Source organism: Heloderma suspectum, chromosome 5, assembly GCF_057233095.1.
Source record: "Heloderma suspectum isolate Gila_16-S chromosome 5, 16-S_ref, whole genome shotgun sequence".
NCBI classification, from domain to species: domain Eukaryota; kingdom Metazoa; phylum Chordata; class Lepidosauria; order Squamata; family Helodermatidae; genus Heloderma; species Heloderma suspectum.
In genome coordinates this window covers 41,522,389-41,550,168 of record NC_139462.1, presented here as the reverse complement: position 1 = coordinate 41,550,168, position 27,780 = coordinate 41,522,389, and the positions used below count along the sequence as shown (strand labels likewise).

Below are 27,780 nucleotides of genomic sequence, written 5' to 3'. Positions count from 1 at the left end.
TTTTTGTGAAACGCCCAGAGAATTTCAGCTCCTGGGCGATATAGAAATGTAATAAATAAACAAACAAACAAATAAATAATTTAGCGCCTGGTTCCAGTTGATGTACCCTTGGATTATTGGGTGGAACCTAAGGAGGCACTTACACCCCTGCCGATTCCTTTCCACCCTGCTAATTCCCTTCTACAAGTGGTGGGTGCCGCCACTTCCATTGCGCAAGCGGAACCCACCCCTTTTGCAACAGAGATTTACTGCTTCCTAGGGGAAGCCCCCAAACGAGCGGAAACACTAATTCCTGGAAGGAGGCAGGTCAGCAGAGCTCCTTTGTGTGAGCTCTGCTGACCTGCGTCTTTCCAGAAATTAGTGTTTCCACTCAGGCCGAGTTGCCCCGGAAGCACTAAATTGCCATTGCGCAAGCGGAGGCTGCCGCTTGCACAATACAACTGCAGGGGAGAAAAAAATTGGCAGGGGTGGAAGAACCCTGTTGGATTCTGCCCCTAGTGAAAAACAAAGTATATCCTGTAAGCCTAAAGTCTGTCCATCTCTGGACTAGAAAACAACTGCCATAGGTGGCACCAGGGGAGAGCAGCAGGAGCCCCCATACTAGTAGCTCATCTAACTTGCTGGGCCCTATGAAATAATAAGAGAATCATAAACTGAAAATTAAAATAAGTCTGTAAGCCTCAGCATGCTTATTTGAATGTTAAACAAAAAAATAAACAGACCTTATTTCAGAGAAAATATGCTAAAATGGGGATGTTAATGTGAAACACACCATTATTTCTCTTTGAGAAATCTGACATTTGGGACACAACTCTTCTCCCTGAAATGCACTGTGATTCCTTCCAGTATTATTTTCTTGTGCCACCACTGATGAATGCTTTCAGATGTAACGTTTCCAGTCCTCCAGACCATGGTTTGGAGAACCAGGAATGAGCTCTGCACTTGCACACTATGGTTTGGAGGATCAGGAACATTTTATCTAAATGTAACTAATTCAGCATCTTGTAGAACTCTTTTTACATACGATATATCCCAACACAGCTAAGGCCTAACAGAACGAAGGCATGTGGGTACACCTGGCTAAATGGGGAAGGGCTGCAGCTCAGTGATAGAGCACAGTTTTGCATGTAATCACTGGGAAGGATTCCTGTCTGAAACCTGGGAGAGTTGCTGCCAGTCAGTGTAGAAATACTGAGCTAGATAGACCAATGTTCTGACTCATGTAAGACAGCTTATGTTCCTATGTGCGTGAATGGGTGCTGTGTTCCCCAACCTGGTACCCTCCAAATATGTTGGACTACAACTCCCATCAGCCCAAGCCAGCATGGATAATGGGCAGGAATGATGTCAGTTATAGTCAAAAACATCTCAGGGGCACCAAGTTGGGGGAGGCTGGCATACAGTGTCCAGCCTAGTCCACATAGCCCTTTTTCAAAAGTGCAATCCTGCTGATCAAGAAAGGGGCAAAATAGCAAATCAGTGGGGTGCCTGCTTTTAAAAGAAATCCCATGCACAGCCAGCTGTTCTGTCTGTGTACTGTTGGACCAGACTAAAGAGATATATATCAGCAGTGAGTTTGCACAAGGGTGAGATTTACACATGGAACAGACCCTAAAGAGAGGCACTGCATCTTAAGCTGTGGTTCAAATGGCTCTTGAGTGTAAAAGACAACTTGCTGAGGAAGCTGCTTTTTCTAAAAGATTTCAAGAACCCCACTGAATGCATGAAAGCTAAAGGGATTCAATCACATACCTACATCCTTCCCAACAGCCCCCAATGTTAAGCACAGAATTAGGCCTTTGGGATATGACCATGAAGATTAACGAAGTGTGATGCTCAAAATAGAACCTTTCCTCATTTATGGTTTTCTGGTTTTCTATAAACACCAACGTTCTCATCAGTGCCAAATGTGTGAATCACATTGGTATTCAATATAAAGCGGACTAGTTTTAGTTTGGGAAATCAGCTCTCTGTGGATGAGAGGGTTCAGTTTGCTCTCTTCTAGTGCAGGCAGTAGGGATGACAGAAACTATGTTAAAATATGAACTGACTTAAAGAGACTAGCAGTTCTGCTTTTCAGTTGTATGCACTGGGTGTGCTTAAAACTCCATGGCTTTTCTTTTGCACCACCAGAACGTTTTTCTTCATTAGAAAGGTCAGACAACAGCAGGGAATCAAAGCCCGGAGAGACAGATTAAATGCACGCTGCGGGACATATGTTTCCAATCTCTTTCCTTTCAGTGGCAAAGAAATGAGCTTAAAACTACATTTGAACAATGAAAAACATTGGTGAAATGATGAAAAACATTGGTACTGCCTGCAAGTGGAAAGAAGGTAAAGCAAAGTGATATGTGTAGGACTAACTAGGAGACAAGACTGTGTGTGGTATAGTGGGTAGAGCACTGGCATTTGACTGGCTTCGAATTTCCATCAGCAATCTTGAGTCTGTCACACTCAAACTACCTCAATGAGGAGAGAATTGGGATAGCACCATTATGCCTCTCTGAGCTACATAGTTAGGAGGGCAAGAAATAATAGACAGGCAGGTAGATAAATACAAGAAGACTTCTTGTATTTACATGCTTAAAACAGAGGTTCAGATTTGGGCAGAAAACCAAAACAAAGATGAAAGCTGAATCACCAAGAACTACTAAATTCTAAGATGTAATAATACAAACGCTGTTTTATGGTGCATTTTTCCAGAAACAATAAACTGGTTCTATTACCAAGATAAAGAGGATGTAACTCATCCATATCTTTAATCCATAGTAATGGGATGCTTTCAAGACTTGTGCATGCACTATAGTATTTTCATAACCATGGTATATTCGATTTATCCCTGCCTAGTTACCCTCCAGCCCCATGGCATGATGCAGTTACCCATGCTAAATTTTACCTCTTCTTGAACTACCTCTAGCCACTGCTAGTTAACATAGCAAAACTCTCACTGTACAGCAACCTAAAGTTGTTAGTGATAAGCAAACAAGGGCTATGATTTGTGGAATATTATGAAATCCAGAAAGTGCTTTAAACCAGTGATTCTTATTTAAAGAGGTGGTATTTCTTTTTTTAAAGATATGCTTTCTTCCTAAGCATCATATACTGCAATTTCTCTTCCATATATCTCAAACCCAGAGTTAATGATGCCTCCCCTTTCCTGTCACCTCGTGTATTGATTCTTTTGGTGGGAGTTCACAGTACAGCTGCACTGTAATGCATGAGGAAGCCAGCTGTCTCCCATGTGACAGCTTTAACTTAAGAAAATATGGTATGGAAAATACGTATCAAAGAACAAGCAAACTGAAATGTTTTCTAAACCACCCATCTTGATATGACCATGAGTTTTCAGAATTCCTCTTGGTGAAAGCAAAGGTGAACTCTCTTTTCTGTGGTCTAATGCAACATCCTGGGTAAAGGTAGAAAGACTCAAATTTGATCAGCATCTCGGTCTTCCTCTTACCGTCATTGGCTGAATACATGGGAAGTATATCTGGAGTTGACTTGGTTGTAGGATTTTGTAAGAAACAGTGTGCTTTTTCACGGATACTTACAGCAGCACTGAAAGCACCCCACTTCCAATGATTTTTTGGTGACAGCTTTGAAAGGGGGCAAAAGTGTTCATTTATTAGGATAAGTAAGGATAACACTTCCAATACCAGAGGCAGTGAGCCTATGTACCCCAGTTGCTGGGGAACATGGGTGGGAGGGTGCTGTTGTGCTCATGCCCTGCTTGTGGTTGACAGCTGGTTGGCCACTGTGTGAACAGAATGCTGGACTAGATGGACTCTTCGTCGGATCCAGCATGGCTCTTCTTATCTTCTTATTGTCCTACCAACCACTTGATGGGACTCCATTCCTGTTTGTTTGGGGATTTAATTTATTTTTTGGTCAGGGTGAACTTCTTTAGTCTTCACCTCAGTTTAACCAACAAAATAGTGGGGATAGCAAGTTGTGGCTTGTTCGTTTTTTGTTTAGTTTTTTGAATGGTGGTCTGCCTTCATTATGTAAACTTTACCATCATAGGAAAATGGGGAAACTTCATAAAGAGAATAGTCCATCCAACTACTTCCACCCTTCTGATACTGCCACTTCTGGTCCAAGACTTCTTGTTAATTGGGTTTCCCTCCTTATTTCAGAGCTAGCCTGAACTGGAGGCCATTCTGTTATCCACTGCCTTCAAATGGGCTTGGTAATACTACAGTCTGCCCCAAGGAAATGTCCAATGAGGGCATAGAATAGTAGTTTACAATATTACTAGTGGCAGCAGAAATTATTAATGTTGGCATTTCTATAGAGTATTTTTTTAGGAGTATGAGGTGATTAACAAGTAACTTTTATCAACAGTATAAATATTCAGTGCATATTAGGCTTCTTTTGGAATCTTTTTTTGCCCGATTGGAATCATTCTACTGCCTACAGCTCATTAATAAAGCATAGTTCACTCTATTTATAACTTCAAAAGAAGCCATTTTGGTTCCATCTTTCTCAGCAGATATCATCTGAGGCTTACTGTCATCCTGGAATGTAAAAACAAGATTACTTTCACTCAAAGCCTCTGGACATGTTTCTAGTTTCAGCACCAATCTGCAGTCAGTTGCAATTGATGACATCTGTGCACTGCTCTTGAATTTAAAGGTTCCTTAGCCTCTTATTGGATGCCAAATGCATACTTACACAAATAATAAGCACTGCTTAATGTTTTTAAGTTGAACTGACACAAATGTATGCACCAAAATGCATAAACATCCACGCCCTGAAAAGGGAATTCAATTCAACACAATGAAAATAAATGAAAGGTTCATCAGTCTTTCAAGGTAAAAATAATAATTGAGTTATACATTTCCTAAATAAATAAATAAAAAATAAGTAATGAGTATCTATCATTGCCATTCATACTGTAGACACGGGACCTGTATTAGAAAATATGGCAGGGAGTTCATGTGCCTTGTGGAACAGCCTTCTAGTCACTAGAGTCTAGTGGCAGTAGAGTACACATGATTTAAGGGTGAACAACCTGTGGTCCTTTAGATGTTACTGGAGTACAATCCCCATAATCTTTGATCATTGGTTCTGCTGGCTGGGCTGATGGTTGTTGCAATCAAACCTCTGGAGGGCCACAGGTTTCCCACTCCTGGTATGTATATATATATATTGTGTGCGTGTGTGTGTGGATATATACAGACTCACATACACACACCCCTGCTTAGATTTGAACTTATCCCACACTAACTTTCCTAGTATCAACTACACTTCTTGTGCTGTTTGAACATTACACTCCTCTGAAAATGATAATTCTCTGCATCTGTTGATATTTTCCTTGCTCAGAGGAAAAATATCCCAGGGCCTCTTAGACCCAAACTACACGTTACATTAAAGACATCCTTCCCCACTATTTTTGGTTTCTATCACTGTTAGGGTGGTCTGATTTTTATTGGGTCCCCTGCAGCCATGAGGAGGATGTTTAATACTTCCCTCCCCAGCCCTGCAGCAATGGGGCTTTGAAAAAAAGACCCCACTGCTGCCAATGAGGACTTTGTTTCTAAGCCTCATAGCTGTGCATACAAGTGGGGTAATTATCTGTAAAATCACAGCCAGGGAGTGAAGTATTAAACCTCCCCTCCCCATGTGTGATAGGACCAAATAAAAATCAGATCTCTCCCAACTATAAAAAAAAGCTATAAAAAAAGCTATTAAAAAAAAAAAGCGGGGGGAGGACAAAAAACATAACATGGGGTTTGGCTCATAGACAAGCAAAGTACAATGTAGCAAACATAAATGAGGCAGAAGTGAGACGAATTGTGGATATCCCAGCACTAATTTAGGAAATCTTCAGTGCCCAATTATAAATGGACACAAATGAACTTCCAAGAATAAAACTTCCCATTTTAAATAGGCAACATGTGGAAGTGCCTTGTAAACATAACTGAAGTATGAAATTATAATTAATTTGCATTCTGTCTTAAACTCAGCTAATCTATGTCGATAAACCTACCGTGAGTGTCTGCCTGTGTTTCACTATTTGAAAGGAATGTGATTCACATTTCCAAATTCCTATTTGGAGGAATGTGTTTCACATTTCTACATCAGGGTCACCATAAGCCAGTTAAACAAGAAAATTAAACATATTTTAGTCCCATGAACTTTGCTGATAGAACAGTTTAAATACAAGGATTCTGGTATAACTAATTTGTGGACCAAGCTGAAAAAGTAATGCTAAACTTAGTGACAGGTGAAGTCATTACCAGCCCAATACCTGTGCTTATTTACAGTATTAAAGCCTTACTCTACACCAAAAACTGCAGCAACAGAAAAGATAGAAAATGAGATGGCCAAGTTCATGGAACAAGAAATAAGGGATTGGCATTACTCTAAAAGGAAATGGTTCGAGATCCAGCTAAGGCATAAAAGTTACACAATACATCTGAATATGTTTTATGCCATTATGGTATGTATGAACAAAGATAACATTTCCACAACTAGATCCATCCATAATACCAAAAACTGTCTACAAAAACTGAATTACATTTGTTGCAAATAAATTATCTCTTTAAATGAGAAAAAGAAAGAAGAATCTAAAGTAACTCAGAATTTTAAAAATTGAAGGTAAGGCTTCTGCTACTCACAGTTGTGGTGGTAATCACTTCCTCAGTTACAACCTTTAATGTATCGACCACTGAGATATATCCCAGACGCTTAGCAATCGCTAAAGCAGTGTTGCCATTCTGAAAAGAGAAAAGAGGGAGAGAATGAGAGAGAAGATTGTGATATGACCCAGTGAGCTCACACCCTGCACTGAATGAGCCAGCATTTCCATCCAAAACAAGGCATTAGCTTAGGAAAATCACTGTGTTTTACTGTTAAATCTGAATCTCTTTTTGCAATTTTGCTCAGACTATAGCTCCAATTGCCATGGTAACAAAACACTCAGAACATCTGCCTGTTGCACTTAATAAAAATCCACTGCTTTTAATGGTTTAAGCCACAACTTTCTATATCACACTATATAAAATTTGGCTTTGTTCCTGTCTAATTTTTCAAATAAGTTTTTAATTGAGAGTGACCTAAATAATTAATAGTTTAAGAGGTTTAGAATGTAATCCTAAGGAGGAGGAGCCCTATTGATGAAGCACTCTGATCTCAGAGGCTCCATCCTGTCCAAAGCCTTGCCGGGTTCTTGCCAGCAGGGTGGAAGGAACAGTGGAGATATTTTTTGCCTCTCTTTCTCCCAAGAGCTTATCTAACTTCCCCCCTGTGCTGGGGGCATGGCTGGGGACTGGGAGGGCTTAGGATGCCTTGGATCCTCAAACACTCCCTCCCTGCCCACCAGCATCCCTCCCCCCCAACACACGCATTTCCCCACTCTATGAAGTCACATTTCCAACCTCGTAGTGGGAGCCACTGCAGAAACCTCCACAGTGGAGGGGGGAAGAGCTCCAGGGGGCCTCCAATGACAGAAAAACCACTTCAAAACTCTGTCTAAGAGCATGGAGGATTTTTTCTAAACAATCCTATAGGCCCTGGGACACTGTCAAAGGACAATAGAATTGCTCTCTTAATTTACACCGGGACATTCACCACTTGAAAAATGCAGAAAGATCATATAACTTATGCACATGGTGCAACAGGCACAAAACCCAGGTGAAGCGAAACAAATGAGAGTTGGTATTTTAAATTTGCTTAAATATATAGATGTCACCATCTGTCTAAGGCAGGGGTGGGACACACAGATCTGGAGGTTGGGGGCCACTCCAGGAATGGGCTGTATGGTTCCTGCTATAGAACCATAGAGCTCATTCCTAGAGTGTCCCCAGGGCATTCTAGGAAGCAGGCAGGAACCTTTGAGCACTGTTTATTAGACTGCTCTAGGAACAAGGCTTCTATGGCAGGAAGCATAGAGCCCATTTCTCCAGTATGTTTCCCCCCTTTTTCAGCAGCACCAGCAGATGCTGGGAGTCGGGGGGGGGGGGGCTGCCAGACAGGGCTGCCAGACAGGGCTGCCTTTTTTTTTTTCTCCCTTGTGATATACAGACTGGCGAGTCCCCTGGACTGCAAGGAGGTCAAATCAGTCAGTCCTAAAGGAAATCAACCCTGAGTGCTCATTGGAAGGACAGATACTGAAGCTGAAGCTCAAATATTTTGGCCATCTAATGCGAAGAGAAAACTCTCTGGAAAAGATCCTGATGCTAGGAAAGACTGAAGGCAAAAGGAGAAGGGGACGGCAGAGGATGAGATGGCTAAATAGCATCACTGATGCAATGAATATGGACTTGAGCACGCTCTGGGAGAGAGCGCAGGACAGGAAGGCCTGGCGTGCTATGGTCCATGGGGTCACGAAGAGTCGGACTAGGGATGGCGGTGAATTTCTCCACGAATCTCGGGCATTCGGCCCCCCGAAATTGTTGGTGAAATTCTCCGCCCCCCCGCCCCCCCCCCGGGATGGGACTTACCTCCCTCGAAGGTCCCTCTCGGCAGCGGGTCCCGGCAGCGTTTTGGCGGTATTTCGGTGGGGGTGGGGGGGGCGGCGGCCGGTCTACCGACCGGCTGCCACTGCCGCCGCCATTACAAAGTGAATGAAAAAAAAGAAGAAAACACACACGTGATAGGCTACGTAACGATTAACGTAGCCTATCACGGCTAGATTTCCAAAGTCAGCCGTGATAGGCTACATTAATCGTTATGTAGCCTATCACGGGTGACTTTGAAAAAGAAAAAAAAAAGCGCGTACACAAATGGTGGTGCCCATGGGCGCCGCCATTTGCGTAAGCGCTTTTTTCCCCCCCAAAGTCACCCATGATAGGCTACGTAACGATTAACGTAGCCTATCATTGCTGACTTTGGAAATCTAGCCGTGATAGGCTACATTAATCGTTACGTAGCCTATCACGTGTGTGTGTGTTTTTTTCATTCACTTTTTTATTTCGCGGCCGGGGAGATGGGGCGCTTCTGCCCGGTCTGAATTTCGGACGGGCGAGGCGGGGCGCCTCCCCCCCCCGGCCTGAACTTTGGGGGGAGAACTGAAGCGCCTCCCCCCCACCGCGAAGCAAGCTGCCGGACCAGGTAAGTGACTTTCGTACATCACTAAGTCGGACACGACCGAACGACTGAACAACAACAACGTCTCTTCTTATCTTTGAACTTACTTTTAAAGAACTAACTTTGCTTCAGATAATCTAGAAGTAATATTTCAGATAATCTAGAAGTAACCTCATTGATTTGTGTTCAGGTTAGGGCTGCACCAAACGTTCTTCCATTTCAGTTTTCAGGTCATAAAGCAGCACTTTTGGTGTGAATGTGAAATATTTCTCAAGAAAACCTGAGAATATTCACCTTCTGATCCTGTTAGCTGCCATTGCTGCCCATCTCTGCTGCTGTTTCAGCACCATAAATTGTCTTCTCATTCTTTAATTAGTCACACTGGCTGGACTGCCTATCAGGGATCATGTAATGCTATATAGCCAATGAGATCTGCCTCTACCTAAATGTTAGTGAAATTCTTGGATCAGTCACATATGTAACCCCAATCAATCAGGGTTCATGGACTAAACAGAATTAGATCATAATGCAAGTAGCCATTCCGATTTGGGCCTCTGTGGACAACCCTAAGGGCAAATTAAGCAAATTTAGGAAGCGTTATCCTTACTATAAATAAATGAACACTTTTGCCCCCTTTCAAAGCAGTCACCAAAAAATCATTGGAAGTGGGGTGCTTTTCAATGCTGCTGTAAATATCTGTGAAAAATAGGTCTTCACCCCATCAGACCAGCATCACTTCCGACTTCTCTATCTCTTCCCAGGCTGGCATCCCAACTACTGTGCTCTCCCTTTCTCACCTAGGAATTCTCAAGCTTTTCTTCAGCCTAATTTCAGAGGCCTGTAGGGGTGATCAAAAGATGGAAATGGCTGTGATATAACTTTTGTTGCACTAACTATTGCTTTGGTCACATTGTGGCATTATACTTTCCCAACTCTATGTTTTAGGCAAGTACTGAGGGAACATTGCCATCAGTGCAATTGTATTCATACCCTATACTTTGAGAAACTGATACACAGAATAGACAACAATTATTGTGACACAACCAATCAGCTACCAAGCTAGGATCACAAATTAGGTACAATTCTTTCCCTACAATACTGGATGGGATAGATGTTTAACTGTGGTAAGCTTAAAACACAAAACTGGATATTAAGAGATAATGACACCATAAAATGAAAGAGTCATGCATCTTAATACTGATGCTCTCGGCAGATACATCCATGTATCTGATACCAGCTGATTAGATTTATTTTCAAAGAAATACTGGAGACAAAAAATACTGGAACTAAAAGCAGTGATTGTAACACTTCCATTAGTGCTTTCCAGGCTTACCGCAGTGATTGCATTTGGTTTGGCCCCATGTTGGAGAAGAACATTGATGATATGAGTGTGACCTTGTTGAGCAGCTTGGTGCAGGGGAGTATACCCATTCTGGAATTAGTGGTAGTTACCACATTTAGAAAAGAAAGAAAAGAAACTGATTAGAGTATTTATTTAAATTTTCTATCGTCTCCTAGATTTAATAGTATGGATCACAATGGCACCAAACTTTCAACAATATTTATCTGCATATAGTAATTTTCCTTATTAATATATCTTATAGGAAATTCTTCATACAACATTAAAGAAGGCATGTAAGTGTTATCAGATCTATATTAAGGTTTAGAAAATGTGAGGTGAAGGGGAAGTAATGAATGGGCCAAATACCTTCAGTAAAGAAGGTATTAGGTAAAGACTAGAGAAGCCATAGAAGTCTATTCTGTCTGTATTCTGTAATACTGTACAGAACATCCCTTTTGTTCTCTTCTATGGGCTAATCACTGGAAGATAGGTAAGGACACTCCCAGTTGCTGATTAGTCGGTTCCTTTATTTGGGGGTGGGGGTGGGAAATAATACTATGGAATGCAAATGTAGTCTTCCATTTTATACTCTTTCTGCTCAGCTTCTTAATGGTCAAAATGGCAGCCTTTCAAGTGATTTAGGCTTAAATCTTCTAACCACATCCCCTTCGGTAGTCTCACTGGTGTCACTGAATTTATTCTAGGATAATGGATGAGTGAGGACCTGAAGCTCAGTGGTAAAAGACAAGATTTGGAGCAAATGCATAAGTGCATTCCAATTCTGCTTAATTGAAACCATTGCAAAAAAACCCATGCCCAACTGGACAGGAAGGATGTGCAGGCTTCAGTTACACATACAGTTCACATGTCTCTTCCTCCTGCATGAGTTTCCCTGAAGAATTTAAGAGTGGATGCACATAAAGTGGGAATCCAAGGTGCTCACACAACCACTTGAAGCCACTCAGAGAAACAGGGTTCTGGGACCAGAAGTTGTAATATAGCAGATCCATGAAAAAAAGACCAGCACACACAGGCTCCAATACAAAATAACATTGGGCGGGCACCTTTTTTTTCAAAACCATTTTGGAAGAGTCACCAAGATTAACATATAGTCACAGTTGTCTTAGAGATCTTGATAATCCAAGAAGCAGTTCAGGGGGTTTAGTAACACAAGGCAACAGTTTCACTGATTTCTAGTCCAAAGGTAAGAAAAATATGACTCTTTAATCCATCCTTTCTTGAAATCCTTTTTTTTCCAATCGTTTTCTTATATACTAGCTATATTCCTTAAAGTAAGCCTGTCTTCTAAAAGCAACTTCAGCTAAATATCACAGAAGATGATAGAGAAAATTTAGAGACAAAGGCAATGCTGTAATGTTTCCATTCCATCCATTTCTTAGGACCAAATTTTAAACCATAGAGACTGGCTTTTTTAGAGACTGGGCCAGTACAAAAAAAATGCCAATAAAACTCTAATAACTCACAAATGTAGCACATTATACAAGCCTTCTTGCTAATAACAGATTATATGCTATATTTAACTAAACTTTATTTGATACAATTTAAAGGGATATTCATTAGAAATTGGTTCATTTTCTCTTTCAAGTTTCCATATTGTAGAAGACATTAAAAAAAAAACCTTTCCAGACTAACTGGCAGTCAGATGTATGGATTCACTCAATTTAAACAGCAGTTCCCTTTGATCTAGATTTTTAAAATACACAACAGCCTCTTAAGAATATGAGGCTGAGGTGCTCTTCTCTCCATAAAGAGATTTTCATATCTTCTTTCAGCAGCAGAATGTGAATTTCATCCTAACAAAACAGTACTTACGTGGAAAGCTGGTTGAAATGTGAAGAAGGAAAGTGTTGGAGAGGGGGGCAAGAAACTGCAACTGAGTTTCTTTTTGTCCCCCACACTTTGGCATTGCAGGCAGTACAAGTCAATTACACTTCCTATCTCATCCTTCCTACTTATTGTCTGAAACAAGTACAAGCAATACAATTTTTTAATACAAATAGCAGAAATTCTTCTATAACCTCTGAATATCTAAGCATCACAGTATACACATTATTATTAGAGCTGTCACCTATTTAAAGAACTCTTACTGAATTAATGTTATGGCATTTGGTCAATTTCATTGATTGATTTAATGAAATATCTGCATAGATATAAATATGGGTAAGAAGAATAGGTCTGAAGCAAGAAACATTCTTTGTTTTTCAATGATGCAATTATGTGTCATCCTGAGGCATTCCCTCCTATGTGAGAGAAAATGGGAATGCCTCTTTTCAGATAGTGCTTTCCACTTACAAATAGTTTTATTGAAAATTAATCTACTGCTCAATTAATCTTTTTAGTCAATTAATTTTAATCAATTAATTTGATAATATACAGTGTAATCTTATACATGTATGCTCAGATGTAAGTCCCACTAAGTGCAATGGGGCTTACTCCCAGATAAGTGGGTACAGGATTGCAACAGTAATCTATTAAATGTTCCGCTCCTAATTATTAAGGCAACTAGTCTAACTTTATTTGTTGTTTGTCTGTGAAACTTCATAGGTGAACCATATCATCTTTTAAATGACCAAAAAGCAGGCTGAAACTACATTTAGGCCTAGCTCTTTCCACTGTTTTTACTGTGCATTTTCATGCTCAGTAGTAGTAAATGGAATGCATGTTACCAACAACATTAATATAACACCAGTTTTGATAATCTGGATGAATGGGCATTTGGCAATTATACTGTGTTACATCATGGCAAAATTGCTGTTGTACAGCAGTATACAAGTGTGAAACATCTTTATATGTAAACAGGAGCATGTAAACGAACTCAATATCTCTTAAGTTGAAGTAGTGATCATGGCAGATAATATTGCCATTTGAGCTGTATAGTTTTAAGTCACAGCTGAATATTATTTAGAAATACTCTAAAACTAAAATTCAGCAACTTGATCAAGGGTATGCCAACCCTAAGGTTAGTATACCATTTCAGACATATCATGCCACAGCACAAGTCTTATTTTGCCTTCATTATATAACAAAAGTAACTTTGAAATCCCCTTCATGGATCACTGCCTTGTTGTGGCAAAGGGGCTTGCATAACTCAGTGAAGCCATAAGCTATGCCGTGCATGGCCACCCAAGTCGGACAGGTCATGGCAGGGAGTTCTGACAAAATGTGGTCCACTGGAGAAGGAAATGGCAACCCACTCCAGTATTCTTGCCAAGAAAACCCCATGGAACGTATCACAAGGCTAAAAGATATGATGCCAAAAGATGAGACCCTCAGGTCGGAAGGTGTCCAATATACTACTGGGGAAGAGCACAGGGTATTTTCAAGTAGCGCCAGAAAGAGTGAAGTGGCTGGGCCAAAGCTGAAAGGACACTCAGCTGTAGATGTGTCTGGTGGTGAAAAGAAAATCCGATGCTGTAAAGAACAATATTGTTTAGGAACCTGGAATGTCAGATCAATGGATCAAGGTAAGCTGGAGGTGGTCAAACAGGAGATGGCAAGATTGAACATCGACATCTTGGGAATCAGTGAACTCAAATGGACAAGCATGGGCGAATTTAATTCAGGTGACCATTATATCAACTCCTGTGGGCAAGAATCCCTTAGAATCATAGAATCATAGAATAGTAGGGTTGGAAGGGGCCTACAAGGCCATCGAGTCCAACCCCCTGCTCAGTGCAGGAATATGGAGTAGCACTCATAGTCAACAAAAGGGTGGGACAAGCAGTACTGGGGTACAATCTCAAAAACGATAGAATGATCTCAGTACGAATCCAAGGCAAACCATTCAACATCACAGTAATTCAAGTCTATGCCCCAACCACTGAGGCCGAAGAAGCTGAGGTTGATCGGTTCTATGAAGACCTACAACACCTTCTAGAACTAACACCAAAAAAAGATGTCCTTTTCATCATAGGGGATTGGAATGCCAAAGTAGGAAGTCAAGAAATAACCAGGATAACAGGCAAGCATGGCCTTGGTGTACAAAATGAAGCAGGACAAAGGCTAATAGAGTTCTGCCAAGAGAACACGCTGATCATAGCAAACACTCTTTTCCAACAGCACAAGAGGTAACTCTACACATGGACATCACCAGATGGTCAATATCGAAATCAGATTGATTATGTCCTTTGCAGTCAAAGATGGAGAAGCTCTATACAGTCAGTCAAACCAAGACCTGGAGCTGACTGTGGCTCAGTTCATGAGCTGCTTCTTGCAAAATTTCAGCTTAAATTGAAGAACGTAGGGAAAACCACTAAACCATTCAGGTATGACCTAAATCATATCCCTTATGAATATACAGTGGAGGTGAGGAATACATTTAAGGGATTAGACCTGACAGACAGAGTGCCTGAGGAACTATGGACAGAGGTCTGTAACATTGTTCAGGAGGCAGCAACTCAATCCATCCCAAAGAAAAAGAAATGCCAGAAAGCCAAGTGGCTGTCTGATGAGGCTTTACAAGTAGCTGAGGAAAGAAGGGAAGCGAAAAGCAAGGGAAAAAGGGGAAGATATATCCAACTGAATGCAGATTTCCAGAGAATAGCAAGGAGAGACAAGAAGGCCTTCTTAAATGAACAATGCAAAGAAATCGAGGAAAGCAATAGAATGGGAAAGACTAGAGATTTTTTCAAGAAAATCGGAGATATCAAGGGAACGTTTTGTACAAAGATGGGCATGATAAAGGACAAAGAAAGCAGGGACCTAACAGAAGCAGATGAGATTAAGAAGAGGTGGAAAGAATACACAGAAGAACTATACAACAAAGATCTGAATGTCCCTGATAGCCATGTTAGTGCGGTCACTGAACTTGAGCCAGATATCCTAGAGAGTGAAGTCAAGTGGGCCTTAGGAAGCATTAGTAACAACAAAGCTAGCAGACATGACAGTATTCCAGCTGAGCTATTTAAAATCCTAAAAGATTATGCTGTTAAAGTGCTGCACTCAATATGCCAACACATTTGGAACACTCAACAGTGGCCACAGGACTGGAAAAGGTCAGTTTACATTCCAGTTCCAAAGAAGGGCAATGCCAAAGAGTCTTCAAACTACCATACCATTGCGCTCATTTCACATGCCAGCAAGGTTATGCTCAAAATCCTACAGGCTAGGCTTCAGCAGTATGTGAACCAAGAACTACCGGAAGTACAAGCTGGGTTCCGAAGAGGCAGAGGAACTAGAGATCAAATCGCCAACATTCGCTGGATCATGGAGAAAGCAAGAGAATTCCAGAAAAACGTCTATTTCTGCTTCATTGACTACGCTAAAGCCTTTGATTGTGTGGATCACAACAAACTCTGGCAAATTCTGAAAGAGATGGGAGTACCAGACCACCTTACCTGTCTCCTGAGAAACCTGTATGAGGGTCAAGAAGCAACATAAGAACCAGACATTGGACAAACGATTGGTTCAAAATTGGGAAAGGAGTACGACAAGGCTGCATATTGTTGCCCTGCTTATTTAACTTCTATGCAGAGTACATCATGAGAAACGCCGGGCTGGATGAATCAGAGGTTGGAATTAAGATTGCCGGGAGAATTATCCACAACCTCAGATACGCAGACGATACCACCCTAATGGCAGAAAGCGAAGAGGATCTAAAGAGCCTCTTGTTGAGGGTGAAAGTGGAGAGTGCAAAAGCTGGTTTGAAACTCAACATTAAAAAAAACTAAGATCATGGCATCTGGCCCCATCACTTCCTGGCATATAGAAGGGGAAGAAATGGAAGCAGTGACAGATTTTATTTTCTTGGGCTCCAAGATCACCGCAGACGGTGACTGTAGCCATGAAATTAAAAGATGTTTGCTCCTTGGGAGGAAAGCTATGGCACACCTAGACAGCATAGTAAGAAGCAGAGACATCACCTTGCCGACAAAGGTCTGTATAAGCAAAGCTATGGTTTTCCCAGTAGTAATGTATGGCTGTGAGAGCTGGACTGTAAGAAAGGCTGAGAGCCAAAGAATTGTGTTGCTGTGTTGCTGCAGAAGACTCTTACAAGTCCCCTGGACTGCAAGGAGGTCAAATCAGTCCATCGTAAAGGAAATCAACCCTGACTGCTCATTGGAAGGACAGATACTGAAGCTGAAGCTCAAATATTTTGGCCACCTAATGCGAAGAGAAAAGTCCCTGGAAAAGACCCCGATGCTGGGAAAGATTGAAGGCAAAAGGAGAAGGGGACGGCAGAGGATGAGATGGCTAGATAGCATCACCGATGCAATGAATATGGACTTGAGCACACTCCGGGAGAGAGCGGAGGACAGGAAGGCCTGGCGTGCTATGGTCCATGGGGTCACGAAGAGTCGGACACGACTGAACAACAACACCTTTGAAATGCATATACTGCATCTATTGAAATTCATGAGTCATTATCAGTGTTTGCGTATCACATGCACACATGTGCCCTCATACACAAACACATTATTATTAATGGTCCTGAGCTTTCTTTACTGTGTACTGCATTGTAGAGTTGACTAACCGACTACAGTCAGTGACAACCATATTCTGCTTTCAGCATCCCTCCCTATACAACTTTCAAATACAAAGTATATATTAACATCCCATATTTGAAAGAAAACAAAGAAGAAAAGAAAAGAGGAAATGATGAACAAACGTTTACCTTTGTCTTAGCATTGACGTTAGCTCCCTGCTTCAGGAGAAAGTTGACCATCTTGATGTTCCCATAGTGACAAGCCACAATTAATGGAGTGTAACCCAGCTACAAAGACAGAGACCGAAAAAGAACTGTGAGTAGTGACTGTGATATTGCACTCAAAATTTCTTGTATCTTCTTGGAAGTTACTGTGTGATATACCTTTGTCGGAGCATCTTTGTTTGCCCCATGCTTTATCAACATATCTGCTACATTCACTTTATCTTCTTGAGCTGCTAGATGTAATGATGTCAGTCCACTCTGCAAATTAAATATAAAGCGTCCTTTAGGTACATTATACATGAAGGCAGGTCACAACATTTGCAATAGCCTTTGACGGCCTTTTGAACCATCATCAAGGGCAATCCAACATAAAGCTTATTACAACAGTCCATCCTCAAAGTTACAATGGCATGAATGATGATTGCTAGGTCTGCATCTGAGAGAAAAGGCATTCTCACTAAGTGCTGCTGCTAGAAAGCAGTCCTGGCCATAGGCACAACCTGGGTAACAAGAGTGAACGCATAAACACCCCAAGGCTATGAGCAGAGTTACCAGAGAGGCTGAATCCCATCAGTGATAAGAGTCATACATTCCTACATTATACATGTCTACTCAGAAGTAAGTAATATTCAGTTGAATGGGGCTTACTATGAGGTAAATGGCTATAGGATTGCAGCCTTAATAACATCAATCATCATTATTTCTGCCTTGGCTGGATTTAATTTTATTCCACTCACTCATAGCTAATCCCCATTTATGGCTAGATATGGCAAAGCACCAAGACCGTAGACACAAACAAGATGAAAAGCAGAGGCAGAGCTGGATACTGTAAGAGTGAACAGCATGTCCAGTGGCCTAATGCACCTGCGGAACAGGAAAAGAATGCACCCCAAAGAACTTCCTCTGAGGAGAATGAAAAATTGTCCATCCCCACCCTTGTGGATTTCCCTGCCAGGCAAGAGCTGAACCTTTCAACGGCAGATTCCCCCAAACTAGCCAGGTCCCACAGTCACATCACCAATATCTTGCTTTCTACAGCATCAAAACATGAAAAAAGAACATCTTTAATAGGGTGTAACTCCCCAATTCATCTTTAGATAGAGATAAGGGCCACAAACACTATCTCAGTACCTGACACCCCCCCCCCAAAAAAAGCTAGTTGGCATTTTAGAAAGCTGATGTTATCCAGATGTTTTGTTATATATGTAACTGTTTTTGCTTCCCTACATTTAACATATATTAATACTTCGTGTTAATTTTTTTGTGACACTATCCCTTCTTTCATTTTCTAGATGGCATTAGAAGAATTTATTCTCAGTAGAAAGAAAGCATTACCTTTGTGGCCACATGAATATTGGCTCCTTTCTCCAGAAGCAAGTTCACCATGTCAGCATGACCTTCCTGCGAGGCCAGGTGAAGTGGAGTCACTCCTTGTTTGGTCAAAATATTGGTCTCTGCTCCATAATTCAGCAGGGTTGTGGCTATCTGCATCTGATTCTTCTTAGCAGCAATGTGTAAAGGTGTATATCCATTCTAAAAACCAGTTGCCTTGTATTAATATATATTAGCAAAGTCTAATCATATATATTTCACTATAAAAACCAAGAAATTCTTTCTCCAGAGAACAACCATTATTTTCTTATCCCTACTGAGTCTAATGTTTTCATTTAAGGGGGAATATCATTCAGCAAGCAAGAAAGTGCCCATGTATGCTTGTGTCAGATCACAGCAGCAATCCATTTATGGCATATTTTTGTGAGAGCAGTTGGTACTGATATCTTCAAAGCTCTTTACATTATTATAAAGCAGAACTATAACAATGCCTTCTCAGGAGATGGAGATTTGTCAGTGGCTGGAGATGTCCCCCTTAAAAGGTCTATTCCTGTTAGATTTTATGCAATTTTAATGCAAATAATTATTCATAAAAATACACTTCTAAGCATTCTAAGCATCAGCCCCAGACAGCATGGCCAATGGTCAGGAGTTATAGGAGTTGTTGTCCAAAACATCTGGAGGGTGCCAGATTGCGGAAGGCTAATCTCTACTGTCAGAACTTCCAGGAAACTGTCTTGAATGAATGGGAAATCTCACCTTGGCAGTAGCATGGGGAGAAGACCCCTTTTCCAGCAACAGTAGCGCCACCTTCTGGTTGTCATAATGAGCAGCAACATGGAGGGGGGTGAGGCCGTTCTGGAAAGGGCGGGTTTATGTTAAGGCATTAAGTGATGGTTAGCTGTGTTTTAAGCTACTGTTACATTACAAAACAATGTATAATAAATAAGGAGCAATTAAGCCAATAAAAACACAATGTAACGTTTAACTCAAGGTGAATTATTTTCATATTAGAAATGTTACTTAGGACATAAATAGCATTAAACCAATCATTAGGTAAAAGGGCTTTGCTTTAAAAGTCGGATAAGCTATTAAGAATTAATTTAAATTCCTCTTAATTATATATTTTACAGCTCTAACCATATGCTATAATCTCCAGGCTAGCGAGACTCAAATATGTCTCGCTATGAAAAACAAAGTAGTTCCATTTTACTTATGGGATCATTTGAGAAGCCCAGGAACAAAAAAAACCCCACCTTGATAAAAATACACTGTGCTTTTGTCATAACAGACTTACTAGTGACAACTACTTGAGAGCCAATGTAGTATAGTTGTTAGAGTGTTGGACTAGGACTGGAAAGACCCAGGTTCAAATCCCCACTTGGCCATGAAGCTCACTGGGTGACTTTGGGCCAGTCACCACCTAACCTATCTCATGGGGTTGTTGTGAGGATAAAATGGAGAAAAAGAGGATCATGTACACTGCCTTGGGCTCCTTGGAGGAAAGGTGGGATATAAATGTAACAGACAAATACAATAAATAATAAATAAACTGTGAGTGGAATTACATACAAATATATTCAGGGCAGAAGAACACATTACATAAAACACAGCCTGCTGCTGAAAATGGCAGCCCCGTGTCAAGTTCCCTCTTCCCTCATTGTACCATCTGGTTCAACTTGCCCTGGCCGCTGACATCATTCTCTGCCTCCCCCGCACTTCATTACTGCAGACAGTAGGGAAACACGGGGCAAGTTGAACTAGACATTATGAAGTGCAAATGGAAAACGTGATATGGGGACACCATTTTTGGCACCAACCCGGGTCTTCCGTAATGTGCCCTTCCATTCATGAAGCAACAGTAATGATCATGCACTCTCATTGTGGACAGCTTTCTCATGAGATGCAACCAATCAATGGTGAGGAAAGCTTGGACGTGATAATCCTATCACTGCAAGGAATTAGTAATCTAAATCTACTCTCATGTTGTCCTTTATATGGGGATGAGCTGTATAAGGACTACCTATCATTGCTTTAGGAAATTACTGCCAGCACTGTCTGGATTAAATAATTTCCCATTGCAAATGTAAACAGTATAAAGACTAAACATATTATTTGCTGTCATTATACTCTATGGCATAAATGATACGTATATTGAATATGTACTTATGATGTAATATTCAGTGCAACTTCAATACCAGGTTCTTTAGCATACAGCCCAAATATCTTGGTTACTGGTGATTTTAGCTTCAACTTTTCATCTAATTCCTACCTTTCCAGCGGAATCAGGAGATGCACGACGCTGCAACAGGAGTTTTGCCACATCTAGGCTTCCATACTTAGCTGCCACATGCAGTGGTGTGAATCCCTTCTGTAAAATGTACAAATGGAAAACCAGAGTTGGAATATAATCTCAATGTTTGCGCTTTTGTGTTGTAAAGAACTCTCAATGCAATAACTGATTAGCTCACCAATTAAAAACATATTTTATCAACACTCAAACAACAATAATAACCAAAACCTCTCACAGGTCCATAGCATATTTCTCCATTTGTGAAACACATTGTTCTTAAAAGGCAATAACCCATATAGCATTGAATTCAGAAGGAATGCATTTACATTTTTGTGAGCATTTCCTTCTCAGCCTTCACAGAGCTCCCTAGATGCTGCTTAAAGTTCCAGGTGTCTAAAAAGCAGTCTGTGGATTTGTTGAGAGAATTTTCAGGAAAAAATACCATGTATGCTCCAGCAACACTATTTCACCTCCAATTGCGTTACATGTCACAATTTATTGCTATACTAGATTGCAGATCCACTTTTAACAATATACTTTCTTCACTAAGGAGCAATGAATGCAGCTATTTAAATAGGTCTAAATCAAGCAGCTCTAAACAATTAATCATCTGACGTCAGTGGAAGACTGAGGATATGCAAGTCACAAAGCCCCAGGAACTTTAGTGGTGTAAATAATCATCTGTCTATGATCAAACATCTCTTGCTCTGTGTTGGTTTGGGGAAAGTCAATTTAGAAATTGGTCATCTAATGTGAAGTACAAGAAAAATATTTGTAGCTCTACCAGATTTCACTCTATGCAAAGATCAGATAATTATAAATGGTTTGCGCCATACATTGCTTTGGAGTATTAACCTTAGCATTACTATAGATCTGGGTGGTAAGTTGCTATTGAGCTTTTCTACACAAGGCTGTTAATCTGTTGCATCTACTTTCAGTTTCATTACAGAATTGAGATCCCGAGCATTATATGAGGAGTGTTTCCTTTCCTGCTTTTCTGCTACATAACCTCTAGGTGGCACTGTAGTATAGCAGAATAGAACAAATTCACAAGAGGAAATCATGCTTTCTTTAGCCATCAGAAATAATACCCCATTTTCCCTGGTTTAAAAAAATTCATGGAAAGTGCTGTTTACAAACAGGAGTGAAACTAAAGAGTCACACTATCATCTAACGCACCCATAAACAACCATGCGTAGGGAATGACAAGTGCACAACAAATCCCTCATGTAGAAAAGCTCATTATTCCCATTTAGAGAAGGACAAATCATTCTATTTCTAGTCCATATCATTTTCATATGCATTCACTCATAATCACTTTCCATACCTTTTCTGCAATATTTTGCCTTTTTTATAGTCTGCACAAACTTTCCCATTTAAATACTGCCTGTTCTGGATGCAGTTGCACTGCCCTTGAAAGATCAGGCCCATAGTTTGGGGGGTACTGCTAGATCCATCACTGTTGCAGGAGGCTCAAGTGTCCATGGCAGCTCAGAGTGCCTTTTACCAGCTTTGGCTGGTTCACCAGCTACAGTCTCTCCTGCACAGGGATAGCTTGGCCACAGTAGTGGCTAGTAAACTCAAGACTAGATTACTACAATCCACAATCCACCTTAAGGCTGGTCCAGAAGCTGGAGCTTGTGCAGAACGCAGCAGCTCAGCTGTTGTTGGGAGCTGCCTCTTTTCAGCATCTACCTCCTTTGCTAATGGAACTGCCTATCCGCTACTGGGTCAGGTTTAAGGTTTCAGTACTAGTGTACAACACCCTAAACAACTTGGGACCAGGATACCTGAGAAAGCGCCTTCTCCCTTACCAACCTGCCTGATCACTGAGGTCATCAGAGGGCATGGTCTTGGTGGTTCCACAGGGACTTATGGCCTGATTGCAGTCCACCAGGAGAAAAGCCTTCAGTGTGGTGGCCCCCTTTCTTTGGAATTCCCTGGCCCTGGAGGTCAGGCAGGCACCAACACTGTTCTGGCACCTCCTGAAAAAAGCACTTTTCCAGAGGCATTCTTTAATTGACAAGTCACAGTTTCAATTGGCATTCTGTTTTTTAAAAAGCGTAATTTTAATGTGGTATTTTAATCTTGTTATTATTTTACTGTTTTATCTTTTGTGTTCACTGCTCCAAAATCTGTTTTAGATCTGAAGCGGGATACAAATATTATAAATAAATAAATAAATAAATAAATAAATAAATAAATAAATTTAAATACACATATTTTCTTTCAAAATACTGATTTTTAAATGCATTTTGATACTTTGTTGAACTAAGAGCTGTGTACATTAGTCTTGGAAGTGCAAATCAGATAACTTCATATTGGAATTCATCCCTAATCTGATCTTTTACAGATGGAGAACTGATGAAGCAAACTAAGACAGTGACTTGCTGGAGCAAGGATCTGGTCATCGCTGACTCACTATTGAAACCTTAGTACCAAAACGTCAGATTTTACCTTGGTAGCCAAAGAGTGTGCTGCACCCGCCTCCAAAAGAACTGATGCTACATCAACTTGACCTTCACGGGCAGAGATGTGTAGTGGTGTATACCCATTAGTAGTTGCGGCATCTGGGTGTGCCATGTGTTGCAACAATAGCTGGACAATTTCTGTTTTACCCAAGCGAGAGGCAATATGTAGTGGAGTCTGTTCCTCCTACAACTCAAAGCAGGGAAGAAGTTAGAACTGGGTTATTATTTCAAAGGTGAAAGCTTCACACACACCCCATTTAAAATCATTATATTACATAGGTTCAAATGGAAGTTAAATATGTAATGTTCCCCCCACTACAAATACATGTATAAAAAGATCCCAAGTAAAGAAGAACTGTTCTTAACACATCCAGAGACTCTTCTCCTTTTAAACGGTGCAGAGGTTGCCACATGAAAACACTTACCCTTGCTCGGGCATCAACCAGAGCACCATTCCTCAGGAGGCAGCGCACCACCTCCACCTGTCCTGCACGGGCTGCCATGTGTAATGCAGTCTCGCCACGCTAAAGAAAAACAGATGTTTAAAATGTGTTAGTTATCTGAACGAAAACCTTATTGGTTTAATTCATATTGGTCAGAACCAAACATAATGGAATCAAATCTTCTCCTCTTAATATTTAATAATAACCAATATAAACTTGGTTTATGAAGGCTGAATGTAACCATTCCCCCTAAAGTGCCTTTTCTGAGCATCGCTCTCATATCTAGAAGGAAGAGGCTAGACCAACCACGGAAGCTATCAAGCTAATAATAGCAATTACTGCATGAATAATATAAACTGTCATCATCTTCATCCTTTTACTAGTAATATTGTTAAGTATTATGAACTTAACCAAGTGCCTAGAAAGAAAGTCATTTCTGTTTGTTTACTGAATTAAAATGTATCCTGAAACTACAGTGTCAGAGTTAGGATGTAATCCTACACTAAAAATGTGCTGAACGGAGAGCCTTGGTACACTGGCAAAACGTGAGATATGCATTCACCACTAGAATAATGCTGCAGATATGCCACCAGGACTCTATGCCAGCACTCCTGCACTGCTGGTAGAATGCTACCAACATAGCAGCCAAAACATGGTGATGTGGACAGATCAGTGGAGGAATGGACAAATGGCAAATTCTATACCCCTTCAGACGCAATCACACACCTGATGACGGCACAACTTTGTACTGACTACACAGCGGATGTAAGTAAAATTTATGTATTTATTACTATACCGCCCCAAAGCCAAAGCTCTCTGTTGAATTTAACCTGTTGAACTCAATGGAAAGAGGAGAAATCACAGCCTCCCGTCCTCCTCCTGCCTAGCCTACATAATCACAACAGAATATAGAATGTGGAGTAACTCTGCACCCAATGACAATTCATCACCAGCAGTATATACAGTCCTGACAAGGTGACCATAACTCAGATTATAGAATGCACAACATGAAACTATATTGTTCTGGCTTCAGGTCAGGCACATCTTACTGAAATCAAAACAAGTTTCTTCCAAGAAGACATGCTTAGGGCAGGAAGTAAAGATTATTTTCTTTGAAGTGGCTCTTTATTTTCTAATCAAGATGCCCTTCAATGACTGTTTATATGCGCATATCTTTGTTCAGGTACACAAGTGCTTATTTCTATAGTTAAGTCTGCCAGTCCCACACAGATGTCTCATTTTAAAAAATTCAAAGAACCTGAAATTGCTTAGGATTTTAAAACATTACTTAAAACATGATTTTGCTGTCTTGAGGTTAAAACTGTTTTGTTAAAGAACTGAACCAAAGATGGACAGAGGAAGAAAATGAAACATTTCCCATTTTATATGTATTTATGCAAGACTGATTTATAGGAAGGGTTAATAAAATAATGATACCAAAAATGTAACCTTTGGATAAAACATGTAGGCAACTCAGCAAGACTATGATAACACATATCCAAGCCATACTCACAATGTTAGTGACATCTGGAGAGGCACCATTCTGCAGCAGTAGCAGCACTATGTTTAAATGGCCCATAAATGCAGCCACATGTATTGGAGTGAGACCCGACTGTGAAATAAAGCAACAGTAATTTTACTCCTCTGCAGAGCACCGTTAGGGTCTTCCTCATTTATATAAAAGGAGTGTGTGGAACTAAGAGAAGGAAAAAATAGTGGGGAGAGATGCTTCTTTAGGAAATGTCTCTACCTCTGTTATAGCTTGGATAGAAGCCCCGTATTTCACCAGCAGTTCCATGACTTTAATGCGATTTTTCTTGCAAGCAATGTGCAGTGGCGTAAAACCATTCTGTGCAAAAGACAATCACGTTAGTTAAAGCATGCACCCTCAGTTCTCACACAGTGTTAGATTGTCAGATTTTCTTTGGTAACACCGGGTTCTGAGATACTGAAAAAGCACGTATTCTAGGGGCTAGTTCATTCCCATTGCACATCAGCCCAAAACAGAATGGGTGAAGCCAAGGTCATTTCTGCACAGAGAAAGTAGGCTCCATCTGCAAGTTAATTTGTTTGGCACTTTTCACTCTTCTCCCATGACAAGCACTATCCAGTGTAACTGAGGTATGGTGCAATCCCAACATGTGTCAATAACATTACCATGCTGGTGGGGGCTGATTACATTGGTGTCTCCTTCAAAATCATAACACTGAAGTGGCTCCCATGCTGCTGGGTGTGTGCGTCAGAGGCATCTTACAGAAGGCATTTTCTCATTACATCTCAACAGATTTCTATGGAGTGATGTGAAATGTACACACTCTCCAATTAATACCAAATTTTATTTACAATAATAGAATCATAAAGTTGGAAGGGATCTCTGAGATCATCTAGTCCAACCCCATGCTCAATGCAGGCTCTGCACTGCAGGGTGCAGCAACCACACCGCTGATGGCCATCCAGCCTCTGCTTAAATACCTCCAGCAAAGGAGAACCCACCGCCTCCCGTGGCAACCTGTTCCACTGCTGTACGGCTCTCACTGTTAGGAAGTTTCTCCTAATGTTTACCTGAAATCTGCTTCCCTGCAATTTCCACCCATTGGTTCTAGTCCTGCCTTGGGAGCAACAGAGAACAATTTGAAATTTTCTAAATAATAGTGGATAACTCTGTCCATCAATACTCCCACTATACCTAGTATTTTACAATAAATGCTTTCATGTTGCACAGTCAACTGATAATTCTACAAATTGATTGAGAACTTAACAGTGCTTAAAATATAAATTATTGCTGGAAACATGACATTAAAGGAAGAGGCTGCTGCTCAGTTAAATAGTGAGAGAGCCTATCTGATTTATTAATATGTACACAGAGTTTTATTCACAACTTGCTGAAGGCCAGAGCCACAAAAGGCAAATAACAAAGTACGGCATTTTTAGAAAATCAAGATATTAGCTTGGGACCCAAGATGAATGAACAGAAGAAAGCCAACAGAAGGAGGGTTTCTCATTCCTTGCAGTCATCTGCACCCCACAAAGCCTCTCCAGAGGACCCTCCTGAACAATGTGGGATGGGATGCAGGGGGTTGCTGGGGAGGCAGGAATTTCCCCAAATCAGGTAGAATTCCACCAGCAGCCCCTGAACCGAATTCCAAATTGTACAAGAGGGCCACTTACCTTCCGGAGAGGCTTTCCAGGGAGTGCTGGGGTTACAAGGATAAGGAGGGGAAGAAAACCTTAATTCCTTAAGTTAACTTACCTTAAGATCCAAGGTATTGTTAATTATTAGAAAAGTAAATGTAAGCATTTTAAAGGTTTTTAAAATATTATGCTATTGGCTTAATAGTACTTCAATGATAATTTGAGGAAACAAATAGATTGGGGAGAAGGGATAGGTTCCAAATAGATTCCAATCAAAGGGCTAAACTGAACTCCCATGAATTTGCTGGTTCTTGTGATAGGGCAGGGGAATTTTGGATTCCCCCTAAAATGAAGAGTGGAATTTGCAAGTTGGAAGGCCTAAAAAACTGCAAATCGTTTGTGTGTTGTGGGGGAGGGGGAGGTATTTATTGTGGCAGCTGCAGCTTGCTTGCTTGCTTTTCACAGTTAAAAATACTGCTTGCTTCAGCAGAGCCACCCCTTTTTCTTTTAAAAAATATTTTAAACTTTTAAAAATGGTGCAAGTGCCACCCACAGTGGAGAGAGCAGAACTCCAGGTTCCAGCTTTCTCCTTCCCAAAATGTCCCATGAATCCAAGGGCATTTTCAGCAGGGGGAAACATGGTGGCAGACAGAGTTCTCTCGAGCCACCAAATGGTGGCATATGTGTTGGTTTTAAAACTTTAAATGCTTAAAAAAAAAAAAAAGAAGGCAGCTGGAACTAGCAACATTTTTAAACTGTAAAAAAAGAAAGAAAAAAAGAAAAGTAAAGAAGCTGCCAAGGTAAGCGCCCTCTCCCTTGAAATGATTCACAGTGTTTTGACCCAATCTCTGAAACCATTCATAATGCAAAAACAATGAAATTCTCCCCACCATTTCCCACCTGTAAATGGGGGTGGTGAATTGGGTCAGTCCTTGATGGTGCCCATGATACTCACACTAGCACATACATTCTACTAGTACAGTCTTAATAGCAATTAATGTGCTACCTTCAAGAATTGCATTTGTTCAAAGAACGGTGATTTGTGTGCTAGAAAAATGCAGTTT

General features: G+C 40.8%; 1 protein-coding gene across 1 annotated transcript in view; it reads right to left on the bottom strand.

Annotated features, from left to right (window-relative positions):
* ANK2 (ankyrin 2) overlaps positions 1-27,780 on the bottom strand; it is a 208,070-nt gene that overhangs the window by 92,781 nt on the left and 87,509 nt on the right. The window contains exons 12-22 of the mRNA XM_084859756.1: positions 25,335-25,433; positions 25,098-25,196; positions 23,567-23,665; positions 23,128-23,325; positions 20,650-20,748; positions 19,137-19,235; positions 18,381-18,578; positions 17,205-17,303; positions 17,010-17,108; positions 10,367-10,465; positions 6,624-6,722 (exon numbers count right to left, since the gene is read on the bottom strand). Of these exons, the coding sequence (XP_084715882.1) occupies positions 6,624-6,722; positions 10,367-10,465; positions 17,010-17,108; positions 17,205-17,303; positions 18,381-18,578; positions 19,137-19,235; positions 20,650-20,748; positions 23,128-23,325; positions 23,567-23,665; positions 25,098-25,196; positions 25,335-25,433 (1,287 nt within the window). The remainder of the gene's footprint in view (positions 1-6,623; positions 6,723-10,366; positions 10,466-17,009; positions 17,109-17,204; positions 17,304-18,380; positions 18,579-19,136; positions 19,236-20,649; positions 20,749-23,127; positions 23,326-23,566; positions 23,666-25,097; positions 25,197-25,334; positions 25,434-27,780) is intronic.